General features: G+C 33.3%; 3 protein-coding genes across 6 annotated transcripts; 1 reads left to right on the top strand and 2 right to left on the bottom strand.

Moving 5' to 3' along the window:
* Positions 1 to 3841: 3841 nt before the first annotated feature.
* LOC107480653 (protein STRUBBELIG-RECEPTOR FAMILY 3) lies at positions 3842 to 8036 on the bottom strand. 4 transcript variants are annotated; one of them, XM_052259302.1, is made up of 16 exons: positions 7894 to 8036; positions 7657 to 7799; positions 7344 to 7467; positions 7087 to 7155; positions 6907 to 6972; positions 6740 to 6811; positions 6569 to 6640; positions 6416 to 6487; positions 6265 to 6330; positions 6065 to 6130; positions 5589 to 5932; positions 5208 to 5458; positions 4848 to 5113; positions 4471 to 4725; positions 4225 to 4390; positions 3842 to 4012 (listed from the first exon to the last, which is right to left on the bottom strand). In XM_052259302.1, exons 2-16 carry the CDS (start codon positions 7754 to 7756, stop codon positions 3938 to 3940), a joined length of 2064 nt encoding a protein of 687 aa, XP_052115262.1. In that variant the 5' UTR covers positions 7757 to 7799; positions 7894 to 8036; the 3' UTR covers positions 3842 to 3937. The 4 variants fall into 4 exon arrangements, with proteins under 4 accessions (XP_052115262.1, XP_020994630.1, XP_020994631.1 ...); XM_021138971.2 differs by having other exon boundaries at positions 7344 to 7473; XM_021138972.2 differs by having other exon boundaries at positions 7344 to 7473; positions 7657 to 7796; positions 7894 to 8034.
* Positions 8037 to 8830: 794 nt separating this feature from the next.
* Positions 8831 to 10465, top strand: LOC107480654 (uncharacterized). The gene has a single exon (XM_021138974.2). The coding sequence runs from the start codon at positions 9232 to 9234 to the stop codon at positions 10039 to 10041; it is 810 nt and encodes a 269-aa protein (XP_020994633.1). The 5' UTR covers positions 8831 to 9231; the 3' UTR covers positions 10042 to 10465.
* Positions 10466 to 11745: 1280 nt separating this feature from the next.
* LOC107480655 (uncharacterized) lies at positions 11746 to 15824 on the bottom strand. The gene is made up of 2 exons (XM_016100818.3): positions 15340 to 15824; positions 11746 to 12316 (listed from the first exon to the last, which is right to left on the bottom strand). The coding sequence occupies exons 1-2, from the start codon at positions 15646 to 15648 to the stop codon at positions 12164 to 12166; spliced, it is 462 nt and encodes a 153-aa protein (XP_015956304.1). The 5' UTR covers positions 15649 to 15824; the 3' UTR covers positions 11746 to 12163.
* Positions 15825 to 15879: the final 55 nt, after the last annotated feature.

A 15879-nucleotide genomic window follows, 5' to 3' on the forward strand; every position in this document is an offset into this window, starting at 1 on the left:
TTTTATTTTATAAATATAAAATAATATAATATATAATAACTTCTATATATATACACTTACTATTACTCATTAATTTTTATTCCAAAAAGGTGGAGAAGAGAGAAAAAAAGATGAAAAAAGCCCATGGTTATCTTCTTTAGATTCATGTTGTTTGACCTAATTTTTTTAGTAATCAACTATTAAAATAAGTAAATATTTAACAGCATAATTATAACAACATAATTAATTGTTTTCCGGGAATACTAATATATATCACTTTAATTATAATAATTGATTTTTTTATATAAATATAATATGATTCTTTACCGCAATTCTCTCGCTCTTAATTATAGGAGAGAAGTAGCGCACGAAAAAGTCAACAAAACAAAAAAGTGGGGGTTCATGAGAAATTGAGAGTAAATATGCATTAGTTTATATATACAAATACAGTTAGATAAACTATTTGATTAAAAATTTGATCGTAAACTATTAAAATAATATTCATAATATTTTAAATCGAACAAAATGTTAAAAAAAGTCTCTAATATTTTTATCAAATATTTACTATTGTTGAAAGTTTTTTTTGTCGCTTCTTTCTTTTTAATTTTTTTGTTTTAGGGTTTTTTTAATATTTTGGTATGGTTTTCCCAACATTAATTTGTGAATTGAGTATTATTGGTGATTTCACTGAATTGGTGATGTAATGATGGAGTTCATTTCTGATTTCTAGGCAGTAGGCAAAGGGAATGTTTAAACATGCTTCATTTACTCAAACATGGGTCTATCCTCATCATTGCATTCATTCTTCACTCATGCATGGCTACCTTTTAGTTTTTTTTTTTTTGGATATTGGGTTATATGCAACTTTATTGGGCTCAAGGATGATAATTTAGAATAAATCTAAGAGTCTAGATTAAAATCTGGTTAACTAACTTAATTAAGTTTATTTTGATAAAATAACTTAAACAATAAATAATTCTGTTAAAAGTAACTTATAAATAAGTTATTTTGTGTTTGAATTTTTAACTCTAAAAGTACTTATTTTATAGAAATGTGACAACTGACAAGTAGAAGTATTATAAGAAAAATCATTTTTTTAACTTCTCTATAAGTTCCTAAATAGTTTCTTAGAAAATTGCAATTTGGTTTTGAAAATTGCACCAGACATTAATACTACTACTTTTCATAAGTCAAAAATTAAAAAAAGTAACTTCTAAAATTTCTCAAACGGGCCTAAGTTGAATTAATCTAGTAATTAATTTATTAATTTGTTTAAATTTTAAATAAGTGTTAAGAATTCAAATTTTATTTTATGTATGTTATAATTTTTTAGTCAACGATTAAATATTTAAATAAAGTTTCGATCTATAATGAATTAATTCTTAATCTGTAAATCTAATTATGACTGTTTGATTTTTATTAGGGGTGGCAAAGCGGGCCGGCCCGCGTCGCCTAGGCTCGTCTCATAAACGGGGTGGGCCACCAATTAAAATGGGTTCAAAATACTAGTCTGCCCCATTTTATGGCGGATTGGCGGGCTAGCCCGCTTGACTATTTTTTTTTTCTTTTTGAAAAATAAAATTCATTAAAATGAACAAAAAATTTAATAATTAAAAAATCAAATACAAATAAAAAATAATCAAATTATAATATAATTTTTTTAACTTTTTTTTTATTTTTAACTTCAATAAAATTTTCAAAATAATAAAATAAATAAAGTTAATAACTAAAGAAGGAATAAAAACAAAAACTAAAAAAAAAGTGTTTAAAAATTCTATAATTATTAATTTTATAATAGTAAGCACTCTTTTATTTAATAAAAAAAAGAAAAATAAAAATCTTCGGCTCGGCGGACCGGCCTGCCCCGCCCCGCCAAAATTCGCCAATTCGGCGGTGCGGGTTTGGCGAATTTTTTTAATTTGGCGGACTCCAAATCCTAACCCGACCGGGTTTAGCGGATCGGCCCGACGGACTCGACCCGTTTTGCCACCCCTAATTTTTATACTACGCAAATTTAATTTAAAAATTTGTATTTTTAATTTTTTTTAAAAATGCACTAAAATCTAACGTACTATTTTTTTTAATTATTTAGACTAAAGTTCTAATTTTATATTCTTCTTTGTCTCTTAACAAAGCAAACGGTTAGATTTACTTAATAACAATTTTAAAAAATTAACTTCATAATAAAAAGAAACACCAATCTTTTTAATAACGATATATAATACACAATTATTTTCATCGATGTTGAAAAAATAATTTGAATTATCTAAATTTTAGATTTTTACTTTAGAGAATAGAGTGAGATTTTTTATTATTGAATATTTTCTCTCTCATATTTTTTTTAGTTTCACCTATAAAATAAATAGTGATAGATCATACTTTATCTTCTAAAATAAAATTCAAAATTTAAAAAATTCAAATCCAAAAGAAATAGCCCATGCATTTCACACTATTCCTATGGACTAAATTCTTTATTTTTCTCAATATTTCAGTAAATTGTCCATAATTTTCGTTGTGAAAACTGCACCAAAATTTTGCATAAAAATGCTCAACGAAAGTCGTTAGGACTTTGTAAGCCCTTTTAAACATCCGTAATTGAGACGTTTACAACAACATCGTTTACGACACCACCATGTGCTTATTTATGTTTAATGAACTTCCATCGCAAGCTACCAAGTACCAACCAATATTTCCTGTGATTAAATCATTACTAGCAAATGTTATTAAAGGTTATAAAAATATTATTGTTCAAATAATAATATTCAAATATGATATATTACTCATTAATCCGCTTAAATAAGTGATAGAAGTTCAAATTTTACTTTATACATGCAGTAACTTATTAGTCAGCAACAAATCTTCAAATAAAGTTTAATATCGTAACAAATTAGTCATTGACCTGTTGGATCGAAAGATATCTAGAAACCAACAAAAACATATGGATAATGTATTAGACTTAACTGATTATTTTTTCTATTCTAACGGATTTTTATAAACACAGGTATCTAATTAAAATGACATTGTAAAATTATTTTATACACTTTTGATGCATAATAATTAAATTCATTTTACTAACAAAATCAGTCTAATATAAAACTCTTTAATTATCCTTGCAACCAGTTAAACTTTAATTTCTTAAAATTATAAATTAGCAATATATATCTTTCAATGAAGTCATAACCACGTTCCTCACGATCCTTTTAGACTCTTATCATTTTCATTGGTCCATTAATTACTAAACGTGGATGCTTTTATGAACCAGCAACAAACTTGAATACTCTCCTTTTCAATCCATAATAACTTGAACTTATTGTTCATATGATATTGTTCGTTAAACAAAACAAAATAAATTACGATCTTATATTACTTTACATTAATGTTTAGGAAACTGCCTTCGCTTCTCCATAACAAATTAACAATAAATAACATGTACTTCTTCACATTCACATTTTAAGCGTGTGTTTAGTTATGCTTTCATGTAATATTTTACTAACAAGTTAAGAAATGTGATCTTAATTTTTTTTTCTCTCAATTGTATGGTAAAATATATTTTTTTTAAGTGAGATAAAAAAATATTAAATAATAAAAAATCACACTTTACCAAACAATTGACAAAAAAAATTGAAAAAATTCACTCCCACCAAGTCATGCCCTAAAAGGACACTCGTTAAAGATGCAAATATAAAAAACTTTTATTATATATAAAAAAAAGAGGTTTGGGTTTTCAATAATACTAAATGTAAATGTATTATTTTTTTAATGAAAAAATTTCATGTTTGTATTGGACCAAGAAGTCAGCGACTACAATAGATTATTTAAGCCACAAGCCCAATTCAGATTAATATGAATTATGCTTAAAAACACACACACACACACTGAATTGAATCAATTGAATAATATGAGAAAAAAAGAATAATAGAAAGAATTAATAAATTTTGATAGTTAAGGGAGTTGATGTTCATCCAAGACTTGACGTGATTCGCAAGAGATCCTGAACGATTTCAGACATTGCTGGTCGGAATTCAGGTTCATGCTGGAAATCAAAGGAAAACACAAGAAGAATACTAATTTTAAGTTCGATGCATTGTTTTATACGTGTATCTAATCACATAACACCATATTATTAAAACTAACTACCTTTTTACATTAACCACATGAATGGTCATAAAAAAGAATGGTTGTAATTGCACGATTGTATAAAATATTTTACATGAGTGCATCAAAATTAAACTCTAAGAAGGTTACCTGTAAACATGAAGAAATAACATCAGCAAAACGTGACAAGGATTTCATAGGAGGAGGAGGGTAGCTTCCATTCAAGGAGGGATCTACCATTTCAGACAATGCATCAATGTCATGCAGCTGAGGCACTGCCCATCTCACCACAGATTGCTCTCCCCGAGGCCGCCACCTACATAGTAACAGAATTAACTGCTCCTTAGCTAAATCAAATGTTTTTTTTCTTTACATTGAAGTAATTGGATAGTTAACCTGTCAAAGGCTTTTCGCCCGGTTAGGAGTTCTAGCATCACAACTCCAAAACTGAATACATCACTCTTTTCTGTATAACTCCCTGATTCAAACTCTGGAGCATCATAGCCCTGAGCCGTCACGACCTGCTCTGAAGATAGCAAAGAACCTAATCCACAGTCAGAGACACACACTTCCATCTTGTCATTCAGGTGAATGTTAGAAGATCGAAAATTTCGCTGCACAACAGGTGGCTGGAAGTTCTCATGCAGATACCTTGCACATCAAGAATTAGAAGAAAAAAAGGAGTTGAACAAAGTTAGCCTCTATGCTGATGATTTTCTTGAAGACATTCTTGCACAAATAAGTATTAGATATTGAGTAGCAGCTAGACTTACTGTAAAGCTCTAGCAGCTCCGAGTGACACCTGGATTCTTTCGTTCCATGAAAGTTTAACACGAGTGTTATCATCAGTATGCAATGCATCATGAAGGGTTCCATTGCTGCAATACTCATACACAAGTAGTCGTTGGCTATGCTCCGCGCAGTAGCCTAAAAGTTTTACAATGTTAGGATGTTGAATTTTGGAGATACTGAATACTAATTGAAGAAACTGCTCATGATTTTGCACCATGGAAGCATTCAGCTTCCTCACAGCCAGCAACTGCAAGAATCATATGACAGATTATAAGCATAGAAATCAACTAGGATAATGGCATAATGGGAAGGTAGTTCCAAATAAATTAGACTAATATTACCTTTCCATCAGGGAGCTCACCCTTATAAACAGGGCCAAGTGTGCCTTCTCCTATATAATTTTCTTGTGAAAAACTATCTGTATACTGCTGAAGCAATGCAACAGAATAAACCCTGATGGAACTAGTTATAATTTGTTTTCCACCTTCAATTACTTTGGTGGATTTAGCTGGACTGATGAAATTCTCTCCAGAAATTATTGGGAGAGGATGTGGCGGTGCTTGCTGCAGCGGTGGAAGTTTTGAGCCCTGTCCTATATTATGTAATTCACAACAGTTATTGCATTCTGAGCTATTTTATTTGTAATTGCAAGCAGGATTTGAAAAGCTACACTATAACAAGTTAGGAGAAAGGGAGATTCATCTAAGATGAATTAGATTTACCTTTCTCTTCATCAATATAAACATCCATGTCTTTATGTTCCTCATGATTCTTGCTCCTTGGTTTTCTCTTACAGTACCAGCACATAAAAAGGCAAATTCCTAACGCAATAAATATTAAGATCCCAAAACCAGCAATCCACCAAACCATGTTCTTAACTTCAAAGGAACTCCTAGTGATCAAAGGTGTTGGAGCTTTCATGGTCGTTGAGGGACTTTTTGCCGCTTTACCAGGTGACTTTTCAGTGGAAGGAGTAGGGGAAGGAGAAGGAACCATGGCTTCAGGTGAAGGAGCTGCAGCTGGAGGTGAGGGAATAATAGTAGTATTAAAGGGATTCCCATCTTTTCTGCAAAGTAAATGCAACTATAATTAACTTGTATTAAGCAAGGTTTAGATTAGAAACAGAAAAGGCAGATTGGCTAAAAGGAAAGCTAGAAGTTAGCACAAAAAAGAAAATCAAGTTCAAACTATGACTAACCTGAATTCAGGAATAGTCAACAACTTTGGAGGAATCGGCCCAGAGAATAGATTGTTCTCTATATTCCTACACCATAATAAACTCATGGTTTAACTAAAACTCACAATAAACTTCCTAAGCATTGTTGCTAGATATAGGTAGTAGTTATATACTTATATGTATGCTGTCTGCAATGAATAAATGTGTTCTAAAATACATACAGATTCTGAAGAGGGAGGTCCTCCAAAACAAAAAGGGTTCCACCAAGTTGATTGTCCTGCAAGTGTCTGCAAGAAATAAATAAATGAATAAGAACAACATTGATTTAGCAAGGTCAAGTAGAATCACTTAGTTGTAAGAAATTATACTCACAATGTAGTAAGAGATGATAAATTCGCAATCGAGGGAGGTAGGTGACCACTCAAGTTGTTCCCTGACAGATTCCTGCAGCATTAAAGGATTATTGTGAAACCGGATATGTTGAAAACACCGAAATATCAATCTGATTTTACATAATTTTCTTACATATTTGTCAAACTGGTGAATTGTAGAAACACATCTGGGATTTGTCCAGTTAGATGGTTATTGTTTAATGACCTAAGGGCAGCAGCAAATTGCCATTCATATTGAAGAAACAGATTATGCAGGAAAAAAGATAAAATCTAACTATTGAGATCAGATATTCTATAAACTCACAATTCTGTTAGTTGAGTTAATATGGATAAGGCATCTGGAATGCTTCCATTTAACTTATTCTCCGAAAGAGACCTAAGTTGAAAAGAAAGGAGGAAATAGAAACTTGTTTAATGATACAACAAAACAAGTCACAAATCACAAGTTTAAAGATGACAAAGATAATATACAATCTCTTCAGAGTAGATGGCAGAGTGGATGGAATGGTCCCTCCAATGCTGTTGTTGCTAATATCCCTGCCAATTGAGGAACAGAAAACTTCATTAGGTTTTCATGCAAAATAGGAGGAGTTCAAAACTTAAATGTTAACTCAGTAAGGTAACATCGAGTTTGAAGTATAAAAAACTTACATTTCTATGATGGATCGAAAATCCAAATTACTTCCAAGCTGTCCACTCAAATTCATGCTTCCAAGTTGTCTATCCATCCAAAAATTACAACAAATTTCAGGCAAGACATATACCAAAATTTGGTCACAGTCACATTCAACTTAATCAATCAAAAACAACTAAGTAAACACCAAATAGAACACTAAATAGTTTAGAATATGAGCACAACAACACAACATTAAACTAACAGTTGTTTACAAAGTGAAGAGGGAACATACAAAGCAGTTATATTGGAGAAGACACAGCTGACACCTTGCCACTGTTCCACACATGGATCTCCTCCTGTAGGTTTCCACCCTTGAAGGGGAGGTGATCCTAGTGCTACATATAAGCTATTGATTGCTGCAACTGGGAAGTGTGAATCATAACACACATCAACAGAACCACATTCAGATAATTTGCTACTTTTTGAAATTGGATTACAAGTGAGAGAATTCAATGCATTATAGTTAATTATGGTCTGAGAATGGAAGAAATCATCATGAAATTAGAAACAGAACTTGAAAATAAGAACTATGTTATGTAATATACCATCAAGGGCGTCAGTGTCTCCAACACAGAAAGTAGCTGCAAAAATCATCACTGACATGATGAGAATTCGAAAATGCAATGCCAAATTTGCACAAGCCATTTTTTTTCCTCTTCAATAGCTCCACCACTGTTTCCAATGCCTTCTGATGAAGAAGCAAAGCTCAAAATTGAATGATTGAACAGATAGATCAAAAGACAAGTAGAAACTTTGAAACGAAACTGAGAAAGGAAAAATACCCTTGAGAGTTGAGAGGGTAGATAATGTTTGAAGAAGAGAGAGAATAGAAGGTTCGGATCGTCCAAGGTACATGCAGAATTACAGTACACAATCTCACTATTTTCTGTGTGCTGCTTTTTTCTTTGTACTACTTTAGAAAAAGCAGAGAACCAATAGCACTGTTTATATAATTATCTGAACGTTAGTTACTCGATTCAAATTCTTGTGATTAAAATCAGGATTATGGGGTCCATTAAACCTACTTGGACTGCCACATATGATATATGATGACACCACGCTAATTTCTTTGGTCTTGTTATGTGACTGTTTTCTAGTTAAGGTAACGGCTATATAACATGAAAGGTTATGAAATATACTAATATAATGTAATATTTTCTCTTATCCATTCACGTATGCATAATTATTAATTAATTAGAATAATGGGAGAGAGCGTTCAAGTGATGGAGGTGGATGACGCATTCTATTCAAGTTTGAACTTTGAAGAGTTCCTGATATTAATGTGATTAGTGATTAGTGATTGTTGACCTCAATGTAACGGTTCTTTGAACTTCAACTGCCCCTTACTCTTCTACAGTTCTACTCCATAATGTGGCTAATTTTTTTCTTGGTGAAGGTAAGATGGGTAATATATTTTAACACAGTAATTTTAAGTGTTTTTTAAAATTATAGAAAGTATAGAAATGACTGAATTTAATTTTTTTACCTCAAGTGCTCCTTATTCTCTACTCCATAATGTGTGTTTATTCTTGTTTGTTCCTCGTTTATTGGGTCCTGCTTTATCCCAATCAACTAAAATGGGACCATAATAATGCTCAATTTCTCCTTGGTTTTTACCTATACGATAATTGAATGTTTTGTTGAGCACATAATAAATAATTTTACTTTCTTCAAAAAATTTAACACATAATAAAGACAAGAGAGTAAATGAGTGTGAATACGCGTGTTGTATGTGGCATGAATATGATGTATTACTCTGTGGTCAGTGGTCACTGTTTAGAATGGAGAAGTTGCTAATGTCCTCAAAGTCATGACAGCAGAAAAATGACAGGTGCCAGCAATCCATGCCCTCCTAAATAGTTACACAATAGAAAAGTAGCAAACTCTTTGCCTGAATCTAAATATATCCCTCCAACTTCATTTCATTTTCACTTATCTTGTGTGTTTTAGCGCATTAACAATATCTTCATGTCTCAAAATAATGGCAATCTACCTCTTTCGGGATACATACTGCATAAAACCATAACCTTAGTCCCTAAAAAGCTTCATCCTTAATAACATAGAGTCTATATACTTGTTCTTCAACTCTATAGTATCTTGTGTTAAGGCAACTACTCCAAATGGGTTGCTGTGTCAGCAGTAACAACAAACTTTCAACAAGAAAAGGCCATGCAGATGCAGCACCGGTGGTTGCTGAGCCACCAAAACCTGAACCAGAGGAAGAAACTGTTAAGCAAGTCCTCTCATCAGAAACCCCCACATGTAACAACAACAACAACCACCCAACACAACCACAAAACAAGGAATATGAGATCAAGAAGGCATCACCATTACTCGTTAAGAAAGCAGAACATCAAGAAGAAGAAGAAGAAGAAGAAAACTCGCAGGGGAAGGTCTCACAAGAAGTTTGCAGCTTGATGAGTCAGAGTGACACCATCTCCATGTCCACAACCACAACCATATCCGAACTCATCAGAGAAGAACAAACACGCAAAAGGGTCATCAGATCTCCCAACAAACTCCAAAAAAATCGTTCCTTTTCCCGCGCTGACGTCACTGCCAAGACAAGAGACGCAAAGCTTCATGCCTCCAACAACAATAACGCTTCGGCCAGGCTGCATGTTCAGTGCAGGGACCAAGCGGCAAGGAACCAGCCTCGCCGGCGAGACCTCGGCGAAACCTCTTTCCGGCGGTCAAGGTCGCTGGCGATGAGTGTCGCATCCGACAGTGCAGCAAAGCCCGTGATGGGTCGGTGCCCGTCTGCGAGAAGAACAAATAGGACACCTTTGACGGCTGCCGGAACCGTCACGTCGGAGAAGAACAGTTGCCGGAAAACGGAGGTTCCGGCGAGGGAGCGAAAAGGAGCAGGTTTTGCTAGTGAGACACTGGAGAATCCACTTGTGTCATTGGAATGCTTCATATTCTTATAACAGGCGGCGGGCGCCACCGTCAACCACCGTGAAATGTCGGTAGTTGGGTTCGCTTAACTCCAATGCAATAATAATAGATTAATTTTCTGTACCACAGTAGTAGTAGTTTCTAGTTTGTTTCGATGTTAGGAGTTAAGGCAGTTTGTCTGTAAATAATTGAAGTCAAAGTCAACTCATGAATGGTACCACAAACATTAATCAATGATCACCAACCACGTTTTTCTCTTTTGTTTCAGTGTCGGTCAGTTAAGTCCAACTATGATTTATGCTAAACAAATTAATTAGAATGAGTTAGTTTGACCTGTGTTGACTTGTGTTACAGTATTGAGGGTGAATAATTGATATATATAAGGAAAGAAAGATTGCATTTCTGCCAAATGTGATTTAGGTCTGTACCAAAATATTCTTTACTCCATTTCATGGCAATACAAAATCCAAACTTACCTTACTGCTACATACATCTCCCATTTCACCATTTTTATAGATGTTTCAGATCACATCACAGTCACAGTCACATTCACACACTGTTTGTTACAAATTTCCAAAGTCCAAAGAAGTAAGCTATGAGTTTTCAATTTCTATATTTGATAGTAACTTAAAAGCTTTGAGAATTGAGAAATGAGAATAGTTTTCGTCTGTGTTATTTTTTGTACAATCTATCCAGCTAGCTGGCTAGCCACAGTTGTCCAATTTAATGAGTAACTATTCCAAACTTCATATAATGTTCCCCAACTTTGTCTTGTGTGATTGGAATAAGTACGAAAAAATTCGAGTGTTGAATTTGATTTGAGGATGGAGGGAACTGAGTGGGACAAAATTGATGCCTAGTGGAGTGGTCCTCATTTTTATTTATAAATATATGAAAGCCTTGAATTGAATGGAGTGTGTAGAATATTTTATATGGTGGCAAGTGCAAATCATATCAAGAGTTTTGGAGGGTTGTGTTGCATGTTCTGTTGTTTCAAGCACAAGAGACAAATAGTTTATCTAATGCCATCAATCAATCAATCATGTGGGAAGTGGAATGTGGAAATGGAATGTCCCGAGATACTCAAAGCTCTAAGTTCAAATTTATATTCCACCTAAAACACCACCATCTTGGTTTCCATAGTGGACAAGAATCAATTATTTTATTATGCATTTTTCTAGAAAAAAATTATTTTAGAATTATTCTCAGCTTTTGGGATTCGTTAATTATATCTGCCTGCCCTGCCACCACTGGAATTCAAAAAGAAAGGCTCACGGTTGTGAATAATGTATTCTTATCCTGAATTCCTAACTAATCTGTATTTAGAAAAGAAAACATTTGCTATCAAATGAAGGTAAGTGGATCTCAAAGAACATCTGATCAATAAATTAGTTTTAGAATTTATTTTTTAGCTTCCTACTCTAATCCCTAATCCAACAAGTTAAATACTAGTTTGTCGTCAATTTAAATTCTATTTAAAGTTTAAGTGGTTAATAACTTACTCCATATACAAGACGATATTTGAACTTTCTGTACTTACCTTAACAGACAAAAAAACTAATGACTCGGCTAGCCGACTAACTAAATTGGTAAATCTTATAACTTATAAAACCCATTAACATGTTTAATTACACCCTGACCCAAACATATACTCTTTTATTTAAGAACATCCACTACCACTATTACATTTTTCGTTCATCCAGAGTAGAAAAGGGGGAGAAGAAGAAGAAAGTGGAAAAAAACCAAAAAAGAATGAAAATTTATAAACAATTAAATGCTTCATACTCTTGACTGGTGATGTCATGGTAACACCATGTCAAATGGGCTTGAATGATCATAGAATATTTAGGTGACTAGTATCTTATAGATAGAGAGAAATGATTTACAGAAAAGTCCCTCCCATAAAAGCTCTTCATCCTTAATTAATTGGACAAGAATTAAGCACAATTTGGACACAAATTGATATTGCACTTTCAAATATATATGAATGGCAAAACCAATTTGCTCAAACTAAATCATATATACATGTTATCTTCATAGAACTATTAAGGATAAGATCCAATGGATGAAAAATTGGATGCAAGAAAAAGGTGCTACTCTTCAACCCAAAATGCATGCATGCAGGACTACTCTGATATTAATTCAGCTCCATCTCTAAATGTTGAAAGTGTTATGGTGCTGATGATGATGATGAGAAGGGAATGAAATTCGTTCAGGGCAACATGGTGGAGGTGCAGGGTGTGCTATAAATGTTGGAATCTCATCACCTGGCATAAGAACTGAAACTCCACTTGCATATACACTCATCTGCACATAGTTTATTAAACAAGGAGAATTGATTATTGATGAGATATCATCACCTTATGATTATTAACAGAAAAGATATTTCCCCAATTCTAAGTAACTTCCTACTTGAGATGAAACAAATTAGAAGTGTTAATTACACAATTAGTGGACTAAACATCAAACCAGAAAATGTTAAGACAAACCACTGTTCATTCTTAATATAACTTTTAGGCATTATAAATGTTCTAAGAACATACATTAAATGTTTCCAAAAGTAGATGCCATATTTCTCTTTTATTGAGCATATCTAAAAGGCATTGCTTTCAGCATCATAAGACAAACTCAAAAATAAGAAACCAAAAACCTTGTTGATAATCACATGAAATATCAGGCCTAACCTACTTACTTACATATGCAAAAGTATGCAGTATTAATATATCATAAAGGAGAAAGCAACCGATTAACACTCGCCATGTATCATGGATTTTCTACACTGAAGATAAGATTATATTTGAAAAATGTTTGACACAACATCAAAGGCATATATGGATCTAAGGTACAAGCACAAAAGGGAAAGTGAATTGTGGTCCAAATCATCGACAGCATCCAAAAATGACAGCCATTTTAATCATCAAAATAAGAAGAAGAAAACCATGTTTGAAGCAGAATTGTACCCTTAAATTGTCTGCATCTGATGCTAAACATCAAAGTGATTAAAGTTCATTGTATAAATATTACAAGGTACACTGAATCTTCTATCAACCTCACTTGGTATCAAGTGAAACAAAATGAAATAAAATAAAAGGAATAAATAAAGTGATTAATGTAATTACCACCAGGATAAAAACATACAGATGAGCCATATAGATTCAGATTAAGGGAAACAACATAGTTGACTTAATATTGAAGAAAGCCAATGTTTGCATAATAGGGGAAGTTCAACAGTTTTAAAAATTTAGGTTGTGTTTGGTATGGAAGTAATAACAGAGGATAGATTTTTATAGATAATATCAATATGCAATTTTATACATAAATTTCCTCCATGAAAATTTATCCTCAATTTTTGTTCCGATATCAAACTTTCTCTTAGAATTAGAAGGTTTATTTTACCTCTTAATGCATTTCTTCTATAATTAATGACTTTCTACCTTTCTACATGCTGAATAGTTTAGTTATTCAAGAATAACATGCTACATTTAATCCAATTTCTTACTTGTTGTCAAAGACGCAAAAATGTCAAACTGACTTTAAATTAAATGAAACACTAATAAGTGACGAGACAAGGAAGAAAAATGGTCTCTAAGTAGCATCATTAATATAAAAAAAATAGAAAGAGTATTAAGTGGGTGAAGCATTTTGTCTAACTCTTCCATATTCTCATTCCATTATCACCATGTTTGAGATCCCTGATGTAATGAAAATGCCAAACAAATAGGTTATTAAATTCTAGATTAGTTGATTTGGGAGCTTTTATGTCTTTGGAACCTCATTGGCCATTACAATGGAATCTTTAATAATTTTTGTTAAAAGATGACAGAAACATTACTATAAACAAAGTCACAATCAAGTTGAGGCCTCCCTACTGAACAGAGGTTTGATAAGTATGTGGGCCACTGTGTTCCACCAAAGCAGTAGCAAAAGGTAGACAACACAATTGTTACATGGTGTTTGTTCATCATAGGATACTACATTAAATAAATAATAATATTATATAAAAGAAAATCCTAAAGTTGCAAGGTAAGAACTAAGAATATATATTTATTATTTAGAATAAATTAAAAGGGTCTTTCTTGGTTTGTCATTTTTAGGCTAATCTCTTTTTCACAGTTAACTTCATAGGGTTGATTTTCACTATTAGTTAGCAGATAAGACTAGTAACAGAGAATGGTTGAAAATATGTCTCAGGACATACACACCAGCCATGCACAGTGTCATTGAAGATGGGAGGTACAATGTAGGGTCTCAACTCTGAAAAACATGCTAAGAATGTACAAACTAGAAATAAATTCTAAGACTCGTGGCTTGGTACCAAACTTTCATTACAAATTTTCAGGAGGTCCATCACCTTATAGAATTTTAGAAGGAGACAACAAGGTTCACTCATGAATCATGATGAAGATAATTGACAGAACGTGTAAAATAGTGGTGGGGAAATGAGATGGAAAATATGGTGGGGTTAGGATAAAGCCATCAAGTTCAAAATTCCATTATAATAAAAACAAATATATATGTTTCTTAGGAGGTTGATTCATATTTTGACAGGATTTTTTTCTTTTACCTTTGCTTCAAAAGTGGACTTGGGGTTTAATCATCACAGTAAACTACCAAACAGAAGAAAAGCATAAAACTTTTGATAAATTGGGACAATTGAAGATGGAAAGAGTAACACCATTTTACTATTAGGCCACTTGGAAGACATTCTAATGGAGAACCCTTTTGTGTTTGTGGAGAATGTGAGTGACAATGGAACAGGACAAACACCAAAGGAGATCAATGAGATGTTGCTAATCATGGTGATGGAGGTGATAAGGCACAGAACAGAACAGAACAGGACTGAACAGAATCATTTTGAATTGAACAAATAGACGAGTAAGAAAACTGATTAAAGAAACAGAAACTGTGGTGGTTTTCATAAATGTTCAATCCAAGATCCAGCATTTTTGTGACAGCAACAGGGGAAGCTACAAGCAATTTATGGCAATGATATTTGACAGCAAAAGATCTGAAACATTGAGAGCAACCTAAAACAACAACAAAATTAGGAAACTAAATCTTCATCTTTTGTCAGAGAATCCTCATCATGAATTATCCAAAACCCAAATTTAGCTACCCCAAATAAAAAAAGGCAAGACTTTTGAAGTAAAAAACAGCACTTTGCAACAACCAGCATTTCTCAGGAAAATGTGAGAGTAATAAAGAGTAAATCAGTAAAACAGCAAAGAAAGAAAGCACTTTTGGCATGAAAGAAGCAAAAGTTAAAGCCTTTTCCCACACCCCAAAACATTGAAATGAGAATTGGAATAAAGAAAGTTTTTTTGACTGACTTTGGGTGAAGGGTGGCCAAGCTTGCCGGGAAAGGCCATCTGGGACTCAACATCAGTGGAAGTCCGGCGAGCAGAGGGGGAGAATTCATCGGAGTTGTTGGGTCTAAGGAACCTCTCAAAGATGGCCATGAGAAGGAACATGGAGATGAGTATGGCAGTGGCCACAAAGCCAAAGGAGACAGCGTTGACTGAACTCTCAAAGTTGGTCCAATGGGAGTCATCTCTGCTCTGCACATTCACATTCATTGGAGACCCTATTGGTGCCCACCCACCATTGTTGTTGTTGCTGTTGTTCTCTTCAACCACCATTTCTTCCAAAACTACGCTGATGCTGTAGTACTCTTCTGTTATGCTATGCTTTCAGCATGTTGGTTTTTAATTAATTCTGGTAATGGTAATAGCTTGTCTTGGTTTTAGTGGAGAATTAGTTAAGTAGCTATAGAGAGAGAGAGAGAAGTGTTGAAGTGAGGAACATTGGAATGTGAATGGCAGAATGGGATTGTCTCCTTTTGTATTTCGACAAAAACGATAAAAAACAGA

The sequence above is a fragment of the Arachis duranensis genome, chromosome 3 (assembly GCF_000817695.3).
Source record: "Arachis duranensis cultivar V14167 chromosome 3, aradu.V14167.gnm2.J7QH, whole genome shotgun sequence".
Lineage (NCBI taxonomy): Eukaryota > Viridiplantae > Streptophyta > Magnoliopsida > Fabales > Fabaceae > Arachis > Arachis duranensis.

Coding starts and splice junctions, on each gene's coding strand:
- LOC107480654 (XM_021138974.2), top strand. CDS start 9,232: ATGGGTTGCTGTGTCAGCAGTAACAACAAACTTTCAACAAGAAAAGGC.
- LOC107480655 (XM_016100818.3), bottom strand. CDS start 15,648: ATGGTGGTTGAAGAGAACAACAGCAACAACAACAATGGTGGGTGGGCA. Junction 12,317..15,339: donor TTGGCCACCCTTCACCCAAA/GTCAGTCAAAAA, acceptor AACTATGTGCAG/ATGAGTGTATATGCAAGTGG.
- LOC107480653 (XM_021138971.2), bottom strand. CDS start 7,756: ATGGCTTGTGCAAATTTGGCATTGCATTTTCGAATTCTCATCATGTCA. Junction 5,459..5,588: donor TTATATTGATGAAGAGAAAG/GTAAATCTAATT, acceptor TACATAATATAG/GACAGGGCTCAAAACTTCCA. Junction 4,013..4,224: donor TTATTTCTTCATGTTTACAG/GTAACCTTCTTA, acceptor TTTGATTTCCAG/CATGAACCTGAATTCCGACC.